At 37.9% G+C, this 22,663-nt stretch overlaps 1 protein-coding gene across 1 annotated transcript in view; it reads right to left on the bottom strand.

The window, feature by feature from the left end:
* The window catches only part of LOC124596345 (sphingomyelin phosphodiesterase-like), a 183,195-nt gene that overhangs the window by 5,297 nt on the left and 155,235 nt on the right, over positions 1-22,663 (bottom strand). Inside the window, exons 9-10 of the mRNA XM_047135447.1 lie at positions 18,140-18,320; positions 12,050-12,240 (exon numbers count right to left, since the gene is read on the bottom strand). Coding sequence (XP_046991403.1) covers positions 12,050-12,240; positions 18,140-18,320 — 372 coding nt within the window. The remainder of the gene's footprint in view (positions 1-12,049; positions 12,241-18,139; positions 18,321-22,663) is intronic.

Below are 22,663 nucleotides of genomic sequence, written 5' to 3'. Positions count from 1 at the left end.
TATCAAAGGTATTTGATGTTATTGATCATGAATTATTGCTTGAGAAACTACATTGCTACGGTGTACATGGTACTGTTCACAGCTGGTTTAAATCATACCGGTGAGAAAGATACCAGAAAGTAGAAATAGTTCACGAAGGAACCTCTTACTTTTTAGAATATAAGAAAGTTAGTAATGGAGTGCCACAAGGTTCTGTGCTGGGATGCCTCTTGTTCTTGATTTTCATAAATGACCTACCAAACTGTTTAATACTAGCTAATGCTGTATTGTATGTGGACGATACAAGTCATTTTATTAAAGCTCAAAATGAGACTGACTTGCAACACAAAGTAGAAATAACAAAATAAGAAGCAGGAAAATGGTTTAGAGATAACTGTTTATTTGTAAATGAGAAAAAAACAGTATGGATGAATTTCAGCCATGTATCGAATAAAGTAAAGCCCAATATAGTTTTGAAACTTGGTGAACAGAAGATTTTACAAACTTCTAACACAAAATTTTTTGGTATCTGGTTAGATGAGCATCTAAAGTGGGATAAACATATTGAAATGCTCAATAAAAAGCTAAGTAAATGCTGCTATATACTCAGAATGCTGAAAAACTGCTGCAGTGAAAAAACAGTAATATGTGCTTATTATGCTCTTATGCATAGGCTATTGCAGTATGGTGTCTTATTTTGGGGTAATTCAAATCTGGCAAACCGGTCATTCATTATTAAAAAACGAGCATTAAGAATAATGAAAGGGGCTGCAGCAAGAGAGGCCTGCAGGGAAAATTTCAAAGAATTTCAAATAATGTCGCTTCCATCTTTATATATCTATGAAAGTATCTGCTCCCATGTGGAATGTTTCCTTCTATTATATTCAAAGTATCTGCTTTTTCAGATCTCACCCCCAATTTTCTCCTTTAAATAGTGAGTGCCATGACTACCCAACAAGACACAGGAATGATTTCCACAGAGAAACACACAAAACAGCCCAATATCACAAAAGTGCAATACATCACCCCAAAATCCTTTTTAGTGCTCTTCCCTTAAGCATCCAAAAGTTAGAAAAGTTTTCCATTTTTAAAAATGAGCTTAAAAAATGTTATTAAGAGAATGTTTTTACAGTTTTACAGAGTACATGGATTTTCAGAACATAGTGACATAGAGGTCAATGATAATGATAATTCATATTTGAACAAATGTATGAAATAGTCTGCCTGTACACACTATAGTTAATTAATTATTGTTTGTTCTGTTATTCTCTACTACAGTGGTCAATGATATTGATAAGTCATATCTGAAAAGCAAATGTATGAAATAGTATGCACTATAAATAATTAATTATTGTTTGTTTTGTTATTATCTACTATATGCTGCATGAGATATATATTTATATATGTTTTACCACTGTAGGCCTATGTTATTAATTTATTGTATAATTACAAACTCATATAATGTAACATGACTACTCCTATATCATTGTATATGAAAAAATGGATGCTCAATAAATGAATGAATGAATGAGTATGATGAAGATCAGTGTATCCTAATCTGCTAACAGCATTTGGAACATGAGTCTCAATTCCATGCATGATTCATGAATCCAGAGAAGACTTTCTTGCAGGATTAGGAAGGACAACATTTCTGCATTCATTAACTCAGTTAAGTTCATATTAGTGATTTTGAAATTTGCATCTAAATTATGTTCGCAGTATCTCACAAATGAGCATGTTTTCTTCATGTGAGGATTGAAAAGTTTTATATATGTTAACCCCTGAATGATTTTTTTTTTCAAATTATGTTGCAAAAAATAATTTTTTTGAAGCATACTGTAATGAATGAAATTATATATAGACAGTTAAAGACTGCTTTTAATGCGTTAAAAATTTTTGAAGATCGCCAATAACAAAATCCTGTGTATGCTTGTGCACTGGACTTTTGGAACTTGGAGTAATTTTTTGGTTTATGTGTAGCTATGGAGACTAGTCATGTATTTCACATTGGTTTCCTGTGAACATAAATCTTGGAGGAGCTGGGAAGGAGCACAGTGAATGTATTTTATCTTGTACCACTGGTGAGCACTTGTCACTCAGCTGATGAACTGTCATCACTTTCAGTCTCTAATGAAGTAACATCACATTCTTCTTCACTTTCTGAGCTGCTAAATTCAGTGTCAAACTAAGGAACTATAGTGATACTTTTTTGAAAGCATTCTCTAAACAACAATATAGGAGAGAGTCTGAAAGCATGCGTTTCGCTGTCAAGTATCCAAAGCTGCACACAGTGAAGACGATATCTAGTGGCAACAAAAACACGACAGCCAGGTTATAAATGTAGTACCAGATGCTATTTAGTGGCCAAAATCACCCATCTCTTAGAAGATAGCCTTGTAAGAATCCAAGAAGGTTCCTAAATTAAAAACCAAAGAATGCCACTTACGCTCTTTTAATATTATTATGTTCAATGTCTCGAATGAATTATTGTCAGTTAAATAAGTGCTTACTAATATTAAATTTGCACTCCGAAAATATCTGACCTTGCCTGGTAAAGATGATGTTCATTTGGGAATTACTGAGGTGTGGCTTGTTTCCGTGCTAGAGAAGGGTATGAAATTCATCTATTATGCCTACCCTAGACCTCGGGTTATTCTATACATCAGTCTGTCATTGCAACCATGATTTCAGGAGGGGAGATGGGGGAATATCACAATGTAGCCAAAGGTTTACATATGATTTTTTTTTTCTGTTTCATATTCAGCTACTAAATATCACTAAAAGCTAAGTCCAAGATAAGATTTATAGGTAGTATATTTATTTAGTACATATTTTGCACATAAAGATATACATAAACAAACATGGGCTTCAAGAGATGGCATCACAAAAAATCAAATTGATCATGTATTAATCGAAAAACAACATCATAAATGCATACATGATATCAGAAGTCAAAGGGGAGCAGACTGTGATTCGGATCACTTTCTTGTAAAAGCCAAGTTCAAGATCTCACTCTCAAGACATAAATGGTCTAAATTAAATGGTGTTCCTAGGTTTAATACAATGAAACTGAAAAACCCAAACATTCTCAACCAGTACATTAGAGAATTAGAAACACACAAACCTGAAGTGGAAAGTAAAATTAACAATGATGATACTAATCAAGCCTGGAACGCTCTGAAAGAAAATATCACACGAGCAACTACCTCAGTTTTGGGACATTTTACTACAACTAAGAACCCCTGGTTTGATGCCGAGTGCTCGAACGCTATCGAAGATAGAAAATTAGCAAGGGAAAAATTCCTACAAAAACCAATAACACAAAACAAACTTATTTTTGAAGAGAAACAGAAACTTGCCAGGAAACTCATTAGGAAAAAGAAAAGGGATTTTATGAATTACAAATTAAAAAGAGCTGAGAATGACCGTACCACAGACTCCAGAGGATTTTTCAAGAGCATAAATATGTTTAAAAGTGGGAATATAAAAAATTATGGACAGTTCATAACAGACCCAGATGGCTCCTTGCTAACAGAAAGAAGTGACATTGCTAACAGATGGAAGGAATATTTTAATGAGTTACTAAATGCTCCAACTATAAGCATCTCTCAGGAAGATGACAATGAATATCTTACTGCTGACCCATCGGACGAAGAGCCCAGCTTAGCAGAAATTAAAGAAAGCATCAAGAAGCTGAAGAGACATAAAGCTCCTGGAAGTGATGGTATAGACACAGATATATGGAAGCTCAGTAAATTTCCTTTTGTAAACTGCTTACACAAAATCATCACCAACATCTGGAAGCAGGAACAGGTCCCACATGATTGGAAAGAAGTAGTTGTGTGCCCTATATACAAGAAGGGGGACCCAACAAATTGTTCAAACTACAGAGGAATTGCGTTACTAAACACAACATATAAAATTCTGACAAATATACTGTTAGCAAGGATAAGCCCTTACGTTGAAGACTCCCTAGATGATGCCCAATGTGGATTTAGACCTAACAGATCGACTATTGACAATATATATGTCCTAAGGATGTTGGGTGAAAAGAAATATGAATTCAATCAAAATGTACATATGCTTTTCATTGATTTTAAAAAAGCTTTTGACAGTATCAACAGGGAATATTTATGGAAGTGCATGAGGCAGATTGGCATCCCTAACAAATTGATAAATTTAATAAAATCTTGCACTTTAAACTCAAAATACAAAATAAAAGTAGCTAGCAAACTTTCTGAAGACTTTGAGGTTAAAACTGGAGTCAAACAAGGGGATTCACTCTCACCAGTTCTTTTTAACATAGTAATCAATAGAGTAATCCAAAAAGTAAAGCTACTACAAATTGGAGCACAACTGGAAAGCAAAATTAACATTGTAGCATACGCTGATGACATTGCATTATTATCTGACAGTGAGAATGATTTGAAGCTTCTTACAGCACAATTAATTAAAGCCACAAATGGCACAGGCCTCCAGCTGAATACAGACAAAACAATGTACTTTATCTTATCCCGCTATCCATCAAATAATAATGTACTGCAAATCAATAACACAGCTTTCACAAAGACAAATGAATTTAATTACCTTGGTACAATAGTAACCTCTGACAACTCCATAAAAATTGAAATAGAATCACGAATTCAGAAGGCTAACAAATGCTACTATAGTCTCTTGACAGTTTTCAAAAGCAAGTTAATTTCTAGGAACACCAAACTACAAGTATACAAATCATTGATTATACCAGTACTCACCTATGGATCTGAAACCTGGACTCTCACAAAAAAAGAGGAAAACAGATTAAGAGTATTTGAACGAAAAATTTTGAGAAAAATATTTGGACCCATAAGAGATAGGATCAGTGATGAATGGAGATTGCTAAATAACAATGAAATTTACAAATTATATAAAGACTCCGATATAGTGGCCAAAATTAAAGCCAAAAGACTGAAATGGATAGGGCATGTCATCAGAGCACCACCAAACAGGACCATCAAGAAAGTGACTGAAGAGATTCCCACCGGAAGACGACCTCTTGGACGCCCACGCATGAGATACTTGGACAATATTCAAGACGATCTCAGAAAACTAGGACATGACAGACAGTGGCAAATTACTTGTAAAGACAGAGCAAAGTGGTTCAACATTGTCCATTCTGCAGCAAAAAGCCTTCATGGATTGTAATGCTTAATAATAATAATAATAATAATAATAATATTTATTTACTGAAGTCACATTTCCTGAAACTTTATGACAGCAAATTGTACTGAAAGATGTGTTTTGGAGAAATCCTTAATGCTGCATGTGTTAGCTTTGCTGCAGGCTCAAATTTTTTGTGTTTTCAATTCTATACTTGAGACATTTAATGCTTCGTGTGTGACCGGTCTGCAGGATTTGTGGGTTAACACAAGGAGACAGTGATTTTTCTATGATGTCACAGATCTTGTGCTGTGATTGTGATTTTTGGATGAATAAATAAATATTGAATTGTGATCAGATAAGGCACTGACAAAATAAACAATCTTAATTCATTGATTCTCTACCATGTTCACACAATATAACAAACACATTCCTGAGAGAGAGCTCTTGGTGGCTGTATGTGCATAATATCTAATATTACAGAACATACTTCTCTTAAATTAATAAAATAGTCCCAAAATATTTTAGAAAATGCAATGGTGGGGAGAAAATTGTAGAAAGAAGAACACAAACTCATGAACTTTGATACACCTCTATGTACTGGATGTCCCATTTATCTGATGACCGCCTGTGTGGTGCAGTTGATGCTGAGCAGTGAACACTCCATTGCCCAGCGATCAGATGCTGTGTTGCCCATCTACTGATGCATTACAACATGACTACATTTAAAATATAAGCAAATAAATTTTGTGCTCAGCCATGTCATGCAAGGAGATACTGTAACTGCCTGCCATTATTTTCCATGCATTTCTAACATCTACTCAAGAAATTATTAATCACATGGTGTAATTCTCTCTGAGATATAGAATTAATTGGTTCACGGGCATTATCCTTTAGTTCCTCTATTGTGTGAGGATTTGTTGTGTACACTTTGTCCTTCAGTGCACCCCGTAAATAAAAACCACACAGAGTTAAATCAGGACTTCTAGTGGGCCAAATATTGTTACTAAACACTCTTTCATTGAACGCATCATGAATTGCGTGCAAACAAACATTTGCTGTATGAGCCCTTCCCGAATCCTGTTGAAAAGTGCGAAGCTTCATTCTCTTTTACTCAGTTCATTAAGAAACGCTCACAAAATATTTTGCATACATATTTCACTTGTAACTGTGTCATTAAAAAAAAAAGTTTGGGCTGTTATTCTGTCACCACTAACTGCACACCACACCCCAATTATCTGATCATGAAGGGCTTTCCTCATGAAGCACAACAGGTCTATATGCACTCTATTGTCGACAGTTTTGGGAATTAACGTACCCTTATAAATGGAACCAAGCCTCATCTGTAAACAGAAGGAGGTAAGGATTGATTTCACTGCCATGCACTTGTTTTAAAACCCATTCGCAAAACTTAACCCTGTGCTCAAGATCATCAGGTTGAAGTTCTTGTACTACTTATATTTTATAGGTCCTTAGCCCAAGCAGCTTAGCACCTCTTTGTACATAGGTGCACAATATTTGAGTGTGCTGTGAAAGACATCTAAGAGACTTTTTAGGGGAATTTTCCAGGCGGGATGCAATGTAATCAAGATGAGCTTCTGTGAACACTGTGTGTCGTCATTTACACTTCTTGTCTTGAGCGCTTCCTGTTTCATGAAATTTATTCACTAATTTGCAGACTGAATCATGAGTGGGAACTTCCGTTTAAAAAATGTCTGTATGGACATACAAATTGTAAATACTGAATAATTTGCTCTTGCCATTGTTGTATTTGCAAACTTCACTGTTCCATTTGTGATGCCTGTTCACTGCTCAAATGACACTAGCTGACAAGGCATGTATGTCTTTATGGCCTTCAGGCTAAAACTCACAAAAAGGGGGGGGGGGGGGGGGGGGGGGAGCATAGTGTAGTTCCACGGGACTCATTCGATTGGCAGGTGCAGCTTCCTTGGCCGGCCTGCAATACCCCGGGCAGCCGGTCATCATATAAATGGAGCACCCTGTATTACACTGCCTTAACTCCTGCACTTATGTTTCATATATGATTCTCTAATTGCTGACATGTCATAACTGACACTTAATTATAACAAATCGTAGCAAGAATGATGCTTCAATGCACCATTACCTTAAAATGGCATACTTTCATAACACACAAGCTATAATATGAATACGACAAAATACAAAAATTCTTTAACCAGCAATACAATGGTTCTCTTCATTTTTTTATGACAAATTGTACCAGTAATTACACATTTTCAATGTGCTAGTGTTTTGAAACAGCATGAATTCATAGTATGTAAGTTATAAAATATAACCCACAAAACATGGGCTTCAACTGATGAGGCCAAAATCCAATATGGCTTGTTCAAAGTTCTGCATGTGATGTAGATGTGATGTAGGATAGCTGGACTGAAGAGACCAGTGTACAGGGAGAGCTGCAGTCTGTGGAAGCCATGCCCCCAAGCCTCTGCTACACTGAGCTTAACCACCACTGAGATTACACCCCATATACAAGAGAATGGGATCCCACAATGTTCAGTCCTGAGTGTCCCTCTCTTTTTTAGGTGTGGTCAATGGTCTTGCATTAGCAGTTGGATGATCAGTATCTCCCCCCCCCCCCCCTCCCCTATATGATGATGATTTTTGTATTTCCTTCTGCTCCTCTTCTATTGTTGTGGCTGAATGCTGGCTGCAGGGAGCTATACGGAAGGTGCCCTCACTCACAGCTTTCAGTTTTCGGCTGCCAAGACTTGCGTCAGGCAGTTCTGTCATTGTCATAATGCCCATCCCCATTCAGAGCTTTACCTCAATGACCAACTACTAGATGTAGTGGAGACTTACTGCTTTTTGGGACTGGTATTTGATGCCTGCTTAACTTGGTTTCCCCGCCTCCGTCAGCTTACGGGTAAGTGTTGGCAGCACCTTTAATATTATTTGATGCCTGAGCCCCACTGACTGGGGTGTTGTTTGTCCTACACTGCTGCAGCTGTACAAAGCTCTCATACAATCCTGTATTGACTATGGGAGCCTGATGTATGGTTCAGTATTGCCCTCCGCATTGCATCTGCTGGACCCTATTCACCACTGTGGAATTCGGTTCGCGACAGGAGCCTTCTGAACTAGCCCTGTGAACAGCCTCTATGTGGACGCTGGCATTCCTCCATTGTGGCTCCAATCCTGCTGGCTTCACTTATGCTCATGTTGGATGTACTGAACAGCACTCCTTACTGGCTGGCTGCAGTGTTTTCACTGCAGAGTTGGTAGCCATCAATTGTGCTCCTGAGCACATCCACTCCTGTGCCGGTGAGTCCTTTGTCATCTGTAGTGACTCCTTAAGCAGCCTACAAGCTCTCAACAAGTGCTTCCCTTGACATCCTTTGGTAATAACTGTCCAGGAGCTCTTTATGCCCTCGGGAACAGTGGATGTTTAGTGATCTTCATTTGGACCCCAGGACATGTCTGGATACCAGGCAATGAACTTGCTGACAGACTGGCCAAACAGGCTACTGGTAAACCAACTCTAGAGATCAGCCTGCTGGGGACTGATCTCTGATTGGTCTTCTTCTACAAAGTTTTTGTGATTTGGGATATTGAATGGTGCAGCCTCTGTACCCCAAACAAACACCATGTTATAAAGGAGACAATGAATGTGTGGCGGTCATCCATGCGAGCCACTTGCAGGGACTCTGTTGTCCGTTGCCAGCTCCGCATTGGCCGTACTTCACTAAAACATGGTCACCTCCTCCATTGCGAGGACCCACCTCAGTGTCGCTGTGGCTCCTGTATAACTGTCATCCACCCCTTGTTAGATTGCCCAATTTCAGCCACTCTGCAGGGGACTTTTTACCTACCCAGCAGTCTACCTACGGTGTTTGGCAACATTGCCTCAATGGCTAATTTAGTTTTACGTTTTATTTGTGAGGGTTCTTTTTTTTATTATTGTACCATCTAAGATTGGACACCTGGCTTTCTCTTCCAGGCCTCCACTCTTACTTTGCATTTTGTTTGTCTTGTTGTTTGTCTTTTCCCTATGTGTGTTCTTCTCACCGTGTCTTTTAGGCTGGTGATTTTAGTATGTTGTGGAGTGGCTAGCGCATCCTTTTTTGTCCTGGTAATCAGTCAGCCCAAGCCATCTGCTATGTGATTTTACTGCCTTTCCTACCTTTCCTTTTAGTGTACGTCTCCCCCTTTGGTTCGCTTCTTTCGTTTTCTCTTTCAGTGTGGTTTCCCCTTACTTTTACTCCCTTTTACTTGCCCCAAGTCCTTTGTTTTTAATTGTTTTACCTTGACACTTGTTCGCTTCCGGAGAAATGAACTGATGACCCTGTAGTTTGGTCCCTTTACACACCAAACCAACCAACCAACTACCTATTAAAAAACCATCAGTCAGTATCATCAGTTCCAAAACATTGACTGTCATTATGTAAATTCATGTGGGGAAATATTTGAAATATGTCCTGCTCCATCTCAGAGAATACAACTACAAGCCACATCTGATTTGACCCCTAAAATGATGCTTAGAAAGATAAAAGCTGATTGGTTTACAACCCTGTATAACAGTCTTACAACATACTGAAGGAGAAAATAAAAAGTTAATGTGAAGACTTGGGCCCTCACAGTCTCATCATCTCAACAGCAGGAAACCAATAATTTCTTGTTATCATAGTTATTCATGCAACATCTAAATAAAAGGTTTGTGGCTGATTAAATCCAAAGTGGCCTACTATACTATAAATTATTTGAATTTGTACCATATTTACCTGAGTATAAGCGGCTTTTACCTCTTTTCTTTCTTTTTTATAAAAAAAAGAAAAAGAGGGTCCTTGAGAAAAATTTATTTTTAACAAATTCTGATTGATGAAAATTACAAACTGTTTTTCTAACATAAAGCATCTGCCTAAAACATTAGCATTATATCATTTTAAACTTAGACTATTCACTGATTTCCTACATATTGATAATGCAAGGAGTAATAAAATAAATAAAGAGAAGCTGTTTACACTAATTTTTATCTTCACTAGCTTCTTTGCCTACTAAACCTTACACCTGGGGTATCACTATTCTTAAGCACCTCTATCATCCTAATTACACTGTGTAATTTATATCTTCATTGTCACAAATACTTGCCTGTTCCCTCTGAATATATTATGATTTCTGAAGCAGTGGTTGCAGTGGGGCCTGAGAACACAGCTGTTTCTTTTACCAAATGATTTTGCCTTCATCCCTACCATCTATACTGCCCACAAAGCTTTCACTATTAAAAATTAGAATAGCTCTTTACAAATCCTCAAACAGTTCATGAAGGATGAAGACTGAAAGGTTGCAGCCACAGCCATATCAGGACTGGATGTAGGTAAAGAATATGCATCAAATGTGGAGCTGATGGTTTCCTATAACAGGACCATTATTGTCCACACTGCAGAACTTATCTCAGTCTCTTTGCCTTTTGCAAGTACCATTCTATCTATGAATCATCTGAGCAGATCAAACTGCACAACTAGAGCTTCAGTCTCTTCAAGTTTTTCTCCTGCAGTTGCCAACTCAGTACGTTATCCCACAATTCTGTATTGTAGCACCTCTGGAAGAAGCGTTTGACTGAGAACTGTCTTGTCAAGTTAGCAAAGTTGTGCTAAGGTTGGTCTACCTACTAACTGAAATTGCATGCTAATTACAGCATTACAAATATATGAGAATTAGCAAGAGAAAAGAACTAGCAGACTGTAGCTGGAAGACTGCTGGTGGGGCAACTTTACCTTACCTGGTAAGAACATTGCCAATAAATGACAAAAAAATCTTGAATGACTCTAAGTACAGGACACACTTTTAACATGTTAGATGGTTCAATATTGATAAGTATTTCATTACAAAGATGAAGTTTCAATATCGTATATATACCTTCATAATGGTTGAAACTCATTTTCCAAAATCTATATTTTCCAAAGTATTACATGTACAAATATGACTGATGCATGACTAGGACTGTAAACTCATAAATTTGGCATATGGCACTTGAAAAATGTCCTACAAGTGCCTCTCTGCCCACATGATAGATGCCCAGGCAGTAATCAAGTTCATCCATGCCTTATGTAGCAATATTCTGTCAATGGTCATCACCACAGTATTGATGTGTTCTCTGTACTTTCCCAGTATGCAGGAAGTGGGAGGCGTGGGGGTGGGGGGGGGGGGGTGTTTGGCGTGCATAAACACAATCCTTAATATACTCTCAAAGGAAAATGCGACAAGGCATTAGCTAAGGTGACCTACAAGGCCAAGGGAACAAACAACGTGGAAGTTTGTCATTTAGGTAGCGATTAACACTGATGCTCCAATGAGGGGCTATCTCATCTTGTTCTTTTCCATAATTCCTTCAGAATGTACTCTGTGCCATTGTAACAGATAAACATCTTACATTTCCAACACACAAAAACTCCTTTCTTACTTTATTGCCTCTTTGTCCAGGCACTGCACTTGCAACTGGGTGAGTTCACAGTTCTACTCATGCACTTATCATATTTATTCATTTAATACTTCAGAAAATGTAAAACTTTGAAAATGAAAGACTCATTTGTAGTAGTACAGTATATGAAAAGATATAAAAAAATGAATACATTTTTATTAATAGGAAATATAGTTTGAAAATCATAGAAATGAAACACACACATCAACATCAACAGTTTAGGCTAAGAAAGATATGGAAAAAAGGGAAACAAAAGTAACAAAATTTAATAAAACTAAAAACTGTGAAAAATGTGCCTCATTAGGTGCATTTATAACATTGCATACTGTAGTTACACATCTAATTTCTTTTAGATTGTCAATTATCTCCCCATACTTGGCCAACAGGAGGCATGTGTTTTTCAAATACATCAGATTTTGGCTCACTGTGTTATGTTCTCTATCACTAATCTAGAAAATGGCATATTCAGCTTACCCATAGTATTGCTGTATGATCTCGGGAGTCTCAGCCATTCGATGGACTAATTTGTCCAATTCAGTCAAATTCATAGACTCCACACCATAAGCTTCTCGGAAAGAGTAAAGTTTGTACCAGTTAGGCTCAGTATTTGGGTCAAGGTTGGCTTCAGTAAGATTAAACATCCAAGAAGTGTAATCCACAACAGCCTGTATTTGAGATAAAACATTGTACTACAATCTGGATTCTTAAAATTTTTAGTTCTTTTTTAAATATCTTAAATGCTTTTGAGATTGACTCTGTCCTTTTTTAATTAATTAGAGCAAAATACAAACATGTAAAGGTAATACAAAAATTACAGACTACAAAAATAATAGGTTTTTCTTGTTACTGTTTATAATGGGAAAAAGCTTCAGACATTTTTAATAGCTAAGCAGGTAACATGGATGAAAAAATAGCAGATAAGCAGTTTACTGAAACTCAAAGTAACAGTAACAACTGTTTGAATTGCTCAGCAAAACAATAAATTTTGGAAAAACGTGTTAAATGCTTATTGTCATATCTTTACTGTAGTTTTATGTGCATAGTTTGGGAGAATGAATCAAGTGAGTTAGTGAGGAATGTGAGGTGAATGTTGATGATATGTCCATTAGCCTGCAGCAGGCATGCGATGAGAGGATCTCTTCCTCATTGTTAACAGTTATTAACAGGCCAAGCATGTAAATTGTGTCACTAGTTGTCATTGTTTCTTCAAATTGTCAGTGCAAAAATAATTGAGAGAATGCATGAAGATTTTTTTTTACCAAAAGGAGCCTTTCAATTATTTGAATCAAGCTATTGTAGGGAAGAATACTTTATTGCTAACAGGGAAGCAAGCTATCAGTCTGAATTGAGTATGAATGTGTCAGAAAAGATAAAGACATGTAAAATAATTAAAAATGTGTGCCAACATTTTCTGCAATGGAATTACTGTCAGAAAGCTACAGAGAGTCACCAATTTTTGGTCTATATAAACCCTTGAAAAGTTTAGATGTGCAGCTATGAGTTTTTCATGACAATCAAGATCAGCCACATTATGGAAAATAGAAAGTGAAAGTTAGGGAAGATTGTCATTATCCTGTTTCATTACACACTATTTTATTTTCTATATAGCAAAAGCTAATACTTTTATGCGCTTCAGCATCTGTGTGCAAATACCTTAATTTAGTTAGCTTTGTATGGATCATAAAGCATATTATTCACAGTACTAATTACAAGGGATTTTCAATAAGTAATGCAACAGACTTTTTTTCTGAAGGCAGATAGGTTTTATTCAGGATTCCAATCACCATGGGATTCCCAAATCTGTTGGCTACAAAATCCTATTTCTCAACATTATCTCCATTCAATGTGCTGGTCTAATTCCACCTTACTGGGAGGGCCTGTATGCTTGCATGGTACTACTCTACTGATCGATGCTGGAGCCAACATCCTGCTGCATCAATAACCTCTCCATCATCCATGTACCGCTTCCTGTGGAATGCATCCTTTATTGGACCAAACAGATGGATGTTGGAAGATGTGAGATCTGGTCTGTAGGGTAGATGAGGAAGAACATTCCAATGAAGTTTTGTGAGCTCCATTTGGTGCACAGACTTGCTGTGATGCCTTGCATCATTACAGACAAGGAGAAGTCCATTTGCACTTTTGTGGTGATGAATGCATCGAAGTCATTTCTTCAATTTTCCGAGATTAAGACAATACACTTCAGAGTCAATGGTTGCACCATGAGGGAAAGAAATCAAGCAGAATACCCACTTTGAAGCTCCAGAAGACTGTTGCCATGACCTTACTGGCTGAGGGTGTGGCTTTGAACTTTTCCTTTGGAGGAGAGGTGATGTGGCACCATTCCATGGATTGCTATTTTGTTTCCGGTTCGAAGTGATGGCCTATGTCTCATTGCCTGTGATAATGGTTGACAAAAAATTGCCACAATCAGCTTCCTAACATGCAAGGAATTCTGCAAAGTGATCCTTCATTGCCCTTTATGTCTTTTGTTAGGTGGCAAGGAACCAAGTGGGCACACATCTTTGAGTACACAAACTCATTGAACGAGTGTGGCAGCTCAACTGACAGAGAAGTCCAATTGATTAGTGAGTTGTTTGATTGTGATCCATGAATCACTTCAAATGAGAGTGTCTGCACATTCCAACATTGCAGGAGTCACAGCAATGTGTAGCCGGCTGGCACGCAGGAGATCGGACAGGTTTTCATGACCTTGTTTCAATGATGACAGATGCCCACCCAATGACTCACTATGCTTTTCTTCACTGTCAGGCCCCCGTAGAAATTCTGCAAGTGCCTATGAATATCTGTGGTGCTCTGGTTTTTTACTAATTGAAGCTCAATGACAGCTCTCTGCTTGGAATGCACCTCTGTTACAGGCACCATTTTGAAGGCTATGTATAGTGCTGTGACCCATCAGTACCTCATGGAACTATACAGGCTGGAGTGGAAATATTCCATGATGTCCCAGAACAAATTCTGCATTTTTTCAACGGAAACTAGTTAAGAAAAAATGTGTTATATTAGTTACTGAATGTCCCTCATGTTGAACAATTTATCGTTTATTCAACTATTACAAATCTTCATTGTGAGCCCTGTGTTCAATTTTTGTAGCCATTTAAAAGATTACTAAATTTTAATCCATTGGGTGCCTGTGTGCACAGTGACCATTGAATACTTATATCTAAAGGACACCAGTCAGTTGCAGTCACAAAAATCCATAATCTGTTGCAGATTTAGATTTCGAGAATAACATAGTCATCACTGGTGCATTACCAGAAGAGTCATACGAGTACAAACTAGTCAGAACATAAATTTGTGACAAATGACACTACCTTTTATGTGGCAGAAACAAAAAACTTAATTATTCAGAGAATATCATGATTCACACAGTAAAATGCCTTAGATAGGTTGCAGAAAATGCCAGTTTGCACTATTTTATTATTTAATGGTTGTAGAATTTGGTGAGTGAACATATAAATGGCATTCTCAGTAGAACAACTCTTCTAACTGTAATTTGCCAATGATATTATAGTTGATCAGCTGAGATACTATTGTAGAATATGTCACCTTCTTGAAAATTTTCGAAAATGATGTCAGGTGTGACAGATATGTAGGCGGCTTTAGGCCTCAGGGATTGTGAGAATGGAAGCTAAGCTGGTGTTACCATTCCCTCCTACATAGTTCAGGGGAATTTCTGCTGTGTGGAAGAGGAAACAATAAACTTTGGGTAGTGAAGCTTTAAGATTTTTCAATTGCTTTTCTTACTTAATGTTGCAAAACAAGAATAAATGTGACTGAGTCTTTTGTGCAACACATGTGGAAATAGTGAGGCATATTGCACTCAATCCAACAGGATACATGCCATTAGTGGAAGCTTAAGGGGGCAGTTTCAAACTACAATACTTTCTTTATAATATTAAACACTTACACTATCGGTAATTATAAACATATAAGACTGTAATGATCAACACTGCTTTACAAAAAGAGTGAAGCCCCTAGAAGGGACGAGGAAATGAAAAGAAACTTCACAAGTTGAAAGGGTGTGTCATGTTATTTCAGCAATTACAAAACTGAGACAAATTTACCAAGACATTGTCAGTATGATTCAGTATGATAAGTGATTTCCACTATGTTGTTGTACACTATAGACCCTGGGTGCATGCACTGATTCAGTTGGGAAGAGTGTCATAAGTCTGAGCTGATCCCACAAGTTTTGCCAGGGGCAGATTTGAGGATCTTGCCAGCTACATAAGTTTCTCAACATCACATAGATATTTCATAAAGAAATGTACCATGTGTTGTCGACCATTGTCCTGGTGTAAAATGTCACTATAACAACACTCCATGAGAGGTAAAATATGTGGGTGCAGGTTGTCTATGACATACCCTTGTGCCCTCAGAGCCCCCTCATTCACTACTACCCATGACCTGAAGTCATACCCAATGGTTCCCCACACCACAACACCAGGAGTAACACCACTGTGTCCCTCCAAAACATTGGAAGAATGGGACCTCTTCCCATGTTGCTACCATAATCACCATAGATAGTCATCAATGGTAGTATGGTAGTGAAGAACTGCATTTCACCACTGAACACAATGTGATGACATTCATCAGCACTCTCTGCTTTCCAGTAGCGGCAGAACCCAAAACACAGGATGCAGCATGTTATCATAAGGCTCTAGTCTGCCTTCTGCTAGTCTCTGACCAATGGTGTGCAATGACACAGAATGTTGTTGGGAGACCACACTTGTTCTCATGCTGGCACAAGTTTTAAGGGGATGTGATGTGCTTGGTGAACATTGCGGAGATCTTTACTTGTGGTGGTCTGACATGGTTGACTGAACATTGACGATGAGTAAGCTGACCCTCAGATTCTCATGCAATCCAACATCAGGCCATTGTCACATCTGAAAGTCTCATAAATCTGGATATCGCATAATTCAACCAGATGGCCAAATGGAGATCCCACAATGAAGACTCTTTCATTTTATGTCAAGTGCTGCTGATGCTGTCCCACACAAGTAAGTGGCATCTGCACGTCCTTCACAGTGATCACATCACTCTACATCTGATGCTGTCAACACCCTTTATATACCCTCAAGTTCTACTAACAACACTAAACATGAAAAACACAAATGCTCTCTGGTGCCCATTTTACTCGTCACAGAGAATTAACCATTTATGTACACATCAATTGTGTGTATTTGATGTACTTACAGTGTTTACAAAAGAAAGTGAACCATACAAGTGATTAATGTAATTAAAGGAAAGAGCAGTGTAGAAAATGACCACTCTCAGTGAGGCAGGGTACTGGAACTGACACTGCAGAAATTGTCTATGTCAGAAGATGGAAGACTGCCATTAACAATGCACTAACCAGATGGGGCAGCCAGTGAGTGCCACCCATACTGCTACATCTGATAGGGGCTCCACACAACAGTTGCAGATATCAACTCACCAGCATTGTACATAACTGTAACTGCTCATAGTTTTGTAGTGATTGCTCATAGTTCCAGTTCACTGTTTTATGTTGTTTGCAGACAATAACTGACTGTGTACAGAATGCATTGATCTTTAATTTAAGGAGTTTTTTCTCAGTGCCATTGCTAATATAATAGATTCTTCATTTATGAAATTTCTTTGAAAAACCTTAGAAGGGAGCAATTACCAAGTAGATTGGGAGTCTGTTAAAAGACAAATTGTCAAACAAAACACTAAACATACATAAAAAATTTGGTGAACAATAAAACTTTACTGAACGGTGATGACCAAAACATATTTATTTGCAACCTTTTTTGAAGTATACTAGTTAATAATTTAAGCAGTTAATATTCACTGTCTCATGTTTCTGATGTTAATTCAGTACATCTTCTTCCAAGATGTTGTGAAGCAGCTGTCAACAGTGCTATCAAAAGTGATCTGATCATAGCTGGCTTTAATATAGAGTAAAAGGTAAATGTAGCCACTTTTACTTTTCAATGAGTTGGTGTTATATGCTAGAGCCAAATATGAGGGCTGGGATAATCGTGCGTCACATCGAAAGTGAAAGCAAGGTTTGGCTGTGGCCTGTCTACCACCAGCCATAGAGAGTTTAATATGAGCTAGCAGAGATGGAAGACAAAAGTACTAGGTGATTATAAGTGAAGAGGCACACAACAATGAAGTCTAGTTGCTGAATGATTGTTCTGGCAGTAACAAGAAGTCAGTCATGCAACATTTTATCACTTGGTAAAGGCAGAAATATCAAAGGAGGACTAATTTGACCAGAACCCATTTGATCAATAGAATGATCACAATCAAACAACTGAGCAGAAGTGTTACAGATTGTCCAGAGGGCAACAATCTTTGTGGTGTAATATTGGGGGTATAGGTGGCAAAGGGATGAATTTGGATATTGTGTGAGTTGGGCAGGTGACAGAACACTATTATGAGTGATGGTGATCAAATTTTTGTACCAATATATGTCAAAAACAATTGTTTTCTGAGTAGCTTGTCATCTAATCCTCCTAATAAGTCCATAGTAACAGCACATTATTGTAATGAAAGCAAATTACTCACTCCTGTATTTCCATCCACTTTGTAGACTTTGTAATTTGGATTTACATCACTGTATGTCACAAGACTTCCTCCATTGTAAGCAACAATGCTGGCCCTAGATGTATCATCAGAAGCATAGTGCAGCTGAAACCTGTCTTTGTGTGTGTGTCCATTGAATACAGCTGCTATGGTGTACTCAAATCTAAAAATTAAAATAAAGATGAATAATAAAAATATTAATAATAAAGATTAACAATATAACACAGAAAAAGGTTATAATAGTGCAAATTGGTAACAGAATAAATCAACACTGAACAACAAGATAAAGCAAAAAGGAAATTGTTACAAAATCAGTAAACATGTGGCAGCACACATGCATAATACGTTCTAAAATCCCATGTATTAATATGGGGTTTTCCAGTGCTCACACCTCAGGTTCTATTAGTGATAAAAAGTTAGGTGGAGGGTTTGGATAGCTTTTGTGCAAGGGACCATTTGTACACCCAACAGAAAGGTTGCCTTTGTGTCACTATCCTACAGCATAGGGACAAAATATGAATATTACACATCCTTTTGCGTAAGCAAATGGGTTGGTTCTTTTTGTGTCCCGTGTGGTCTATGGTGGGTTTGGTGGGACTTATAGAGGCACTATTAGTTCATGTGCAATTTCCGCAAAAATGACTTTTTTTACTATACTTTGGCCATCACAACTGGACCAAAATGCAGCCAAGGATTCCAACATGGCTAGGCAAAGAAAATGGCTGAAATATTTATGATGTATTCCCAAGATCATGATTTAAAATAACCGTGAAAATTTTCTTGATGTCTTTAACTGTTTCTAGGATACAGAGGTTCAAAGTTACCCTACTTGTACACATAAAATACACATATAAAATCCAATGTGTGACAAAAACATAGTTTATAAAGTTAGTTAGCATGGAGAAGTATGCTGTAAAGTGTCTGTTATCACTAGCGAACCCCGCATTGTGGTAGTGTAGAATGTACAAAATTTTTTGTACGTAAAATTTGGTCTGAGCTGTAAAATTACTTTTGCATTATTTCAATTTCACATAAAAAATCTGCCTAAATTTTACTGACCAATACATTTTTTTCATTTAACTTATATGCCCTGCTGCAACAGGGAATAGAAGGGAACCAGTGGGAAAAGTATCCTATCAGAGCACAAAAACGTGAATATGCTCCTATTTTTTTAAAAGCCTCTGACTGAAGAGTGGGGTACTAGCTGTCTCAGTCTACATTCCTCAGCACCTTTAAAAATTTTCCCAAATGAAGACTTATGTGCACTATTTTATGCTTATACAGAAGAAGACAGTGGCAGTGGCAAAAAGAGAGAAAAGTAATAAATACTGGAGGAAAGCAGACAGTGGTTGTGTTACAGGAAGAGCAAAGGACACACTGGCATTGTGAGAGGAAGAGGAGGACACAGTGGCAGTGAAACATAGATGACCGTGACAGAACAGCACTAGTAAAAGAATGAAGACTGTGCTGGAGTGGCATGGGGGGAGGGAAGAGGAGGAGGAGGAATAAAAAGAAAGTGGAAGTGGGTGAGAGCCAGTGATAATGAGAGACAGAGTATATGACAACAAGAAAGAGAGAGAGATAGTGATAGTGAGAAGAGACTGCAGCAGTAGGAAGGAAGGAATGAGATATTAGGAATAAGTGATAGCAAGGAAGCAGTGACAGTGAGAGGAGACTGTAGTTGAAGGGCAGAACAAGGGGGACTGTGGCTTTGAAAAGGACAAAATGACAGACAGATACAGAGAGATAATGACAATGAAGGAATGAGAAAAGGCAACTGGGAGTTGATGGGTATGACCAACTATCAACAGTGGACTAGTGGATATGAGTGAGTAACAGTTCAAAAATGGCTCTGAGCACTATGGGACTCAACTGCTGAGGTCATTAGTCCCCTAGAACTTAGAACTAGTTAAACCTAACTAACCTAACGACATCACAAACATCCATGCCCGAGGCAGGATTCGAACCTGCGACCGTAGCGGTCTTGCGGTTCCAGACTGCAGCGCCTTTAACCGCACGGCCACTTCGGCCGGCAGAGGAGTAACAGTAAAGGGAGTTTGAGGTGAGTTGTATGTTAAAAAAAGCATGAATATGTTTGCATGCCAAAGTTTTGGAAAAAAATTTAAAGGTGCTGAGGAAGGGAGAATTAGGCAGCTTGTATCCTACTCTTCAGTCAGAGTCTTTTAAATAACCAGGAACATATTCACATTTTTGTGTTCAGATAGTAGCATTTTTCCACTGGTGAAATACTGATCTTAGAGGGTACTAAGGCACAAAACTAAGTAATCAAACAGCTTCTAATGTATTAAAATACAAATAATATGAATATAAGGTGAAGGAGCATTGGAAAATATAAATTAACACAATTAATTATAGAATGAAAATTTATTACAAAAGAAAATCATTTACTTGAAATATGAAAAGTCTAAATGGGTATAAAATATAGAGCAAAGAATAAATAAAATAAACCACAATTAAAAACACACACCCCTCTTTTTTGTTAAAAAAAAGTTTGGATCATCTACTCTCTCTGAAATAACCAATCTGTGTACCGAAGAAGTATACTGATGCCACAAAAGTTAACTTTCAAGAGGCAAGCCTTATATTTCTCACTTAAGAAATGTAATGCTAAAGGTAAATTAAATTGTGGTTATGATTCTTTGCTCTAACCATTCTCAAAAATATTACAAACAGTGAAGAGGCAGATTAATATTCTAAATAAATTTAATCTTTTCAGCACAGCATAGTTTAGTTTCAGAAGACAGAAGTATGAGATCTGCCATAACAGAGCACCTAACAGAAGACCATTTAAGGTCTTGGATACTGTTGACTACAAAGTTACAGAAAATAGATGGAGTCACACTGCATAAAAAATTAGAAAATTATCAGATAAGTACATTCTATGAAGAAAAACTGCCACACTTGGTGGTCAGCATGCAATTCCTCATCTCAGTTCAAGACGAAAGTGTATCATGTCCAAGTAATGTTAACGCCAAACTTGTTATTTTCATTTACTTATTTTTATTCCCCCCCCCCCCCCCCCCCCCCCCCCCCCCCCCCAGTTAAAGCATCAAATTGTATCCAGTTTACAGCTCCGCAATGCAGTATCTTGTGTATTTCTTTCTCTTTCTGTTACCTTCATGTAAGCATTAAGACATAACATGAACTTCTTATAAATGTAAATGACCACTTTGTTTCTTCCATGATGCAAGTAAAGTGAATAGAAAATAATATAGGATACAGTACCCATCTGTATATAATAACACACAAAAAACACTATTGTGGGATACACTAAATTGCAAGTTATGCTACACACAGGAATTCCATTCTGTGCATTTGACATTCAGGCATATTTTCACAGAGCTGGTATGTACATGTACAAGGAGCATTCATTTTAGAGTAGATGTTCGAAGTGACCACCTTGCAATTGCAAACACTTTGCCACTAATTGGCTCATACTTTGCTGGATCCTACACAACACATCTGCATCCACCACTGCCAAAGCGCCATGCATACAAACTATTAGGTCATGTATATCCAAGGTTGGAGTACTATAAATTTGTTCCTTTATGTATCCCCACAAATAAAAATAGTTAAGCACATTCATTCCAAAGTGTGGTGGTGCACAGTCAGGCTGAAACCACAGCTGTTGCTGAACACCAAATGGAATGTTTTCTAATTTGTCAAGCGAAGTATTGCAAAAAAAAATGTAATACAGGAGTGCATTCAACTTGTCCAGCAATAGGTATGGGGCTCAAAAGCAGTCCTTACCTTATTCCAGCCCGCAGGTTTCTGCTAAAGTATGCCTGAAAGCCACATTCACAGGTGACATGTGGACTGTGTTCCAACCGATAGCAGCTATTGTGGAGGTTGAAAATACCTTCATAAGTGAAGCTAGATTCATCAGTCCATATCACGTTATTTATAAAATGTTGGTTATCTTCCACTTGGCGCAAAAGCCATTTGTGAAACTTATCTCATCAAATGCAGTCTTCTGGTTGCTTGTGTTCAGTTAATATGTAACAATATGGTTGCAGTTCATGAAACACTTCAACAACCAGTCTCTGAAATCCAGAATGAGATTTTCACTCTGCAGCGGAGTGTGCGCTGATATGAAACTTCCTGGCAGATTAAAACTGTGTGCCCGACCGAGACTCGAACTCGGGACCTTTGCCTTTCGCGGGCAAGTGCTCTACCAACTGAGCTACCGAAGCACGACTCACGCCCGCTACTCACAGCTTTACTTCTGCCAGTACCTCGTCTCCTACCTTCCAAACTTTACAGAAGCTCTCCTGCGAACCTTGCAGAACTAGCACTCCTGAAAGAAAGGATATTGCGGAGACATGGCTTAGCCACAGCCTGGGGGATGTTTCCAGAATGAGATTTTCACTCTGCAGCGGAGTGTGCGCTGATATGAAACTTCCTGGCAGATTAAAACTGTGTGCCCGACCGAGACTCGAACTCGGGACCTTTGCCTTTCGCGGGCAAGTGCTCTACCAACTGAGC

The sequence above is a fragment of the Schistocerca americana genome, chromosome 2, assembly GCF_021461395.2.
Source record: "Schistocerca americana isolate TAMUIC-IGC-003095 chromosome 2, iqSchAmer2.1, whole genome shotgun sequence".
Lineage (NCBI taxonomy): Eukaryota > Metazoa > Arthropoda > Insecta > Orthoptera > Acrididae > Schistocerca > Schistocerca americana.
Note: the sequence above shows the minus strand (reverse complement) of the source record. Positions and strands in the feature narration are given on the sequence as shown.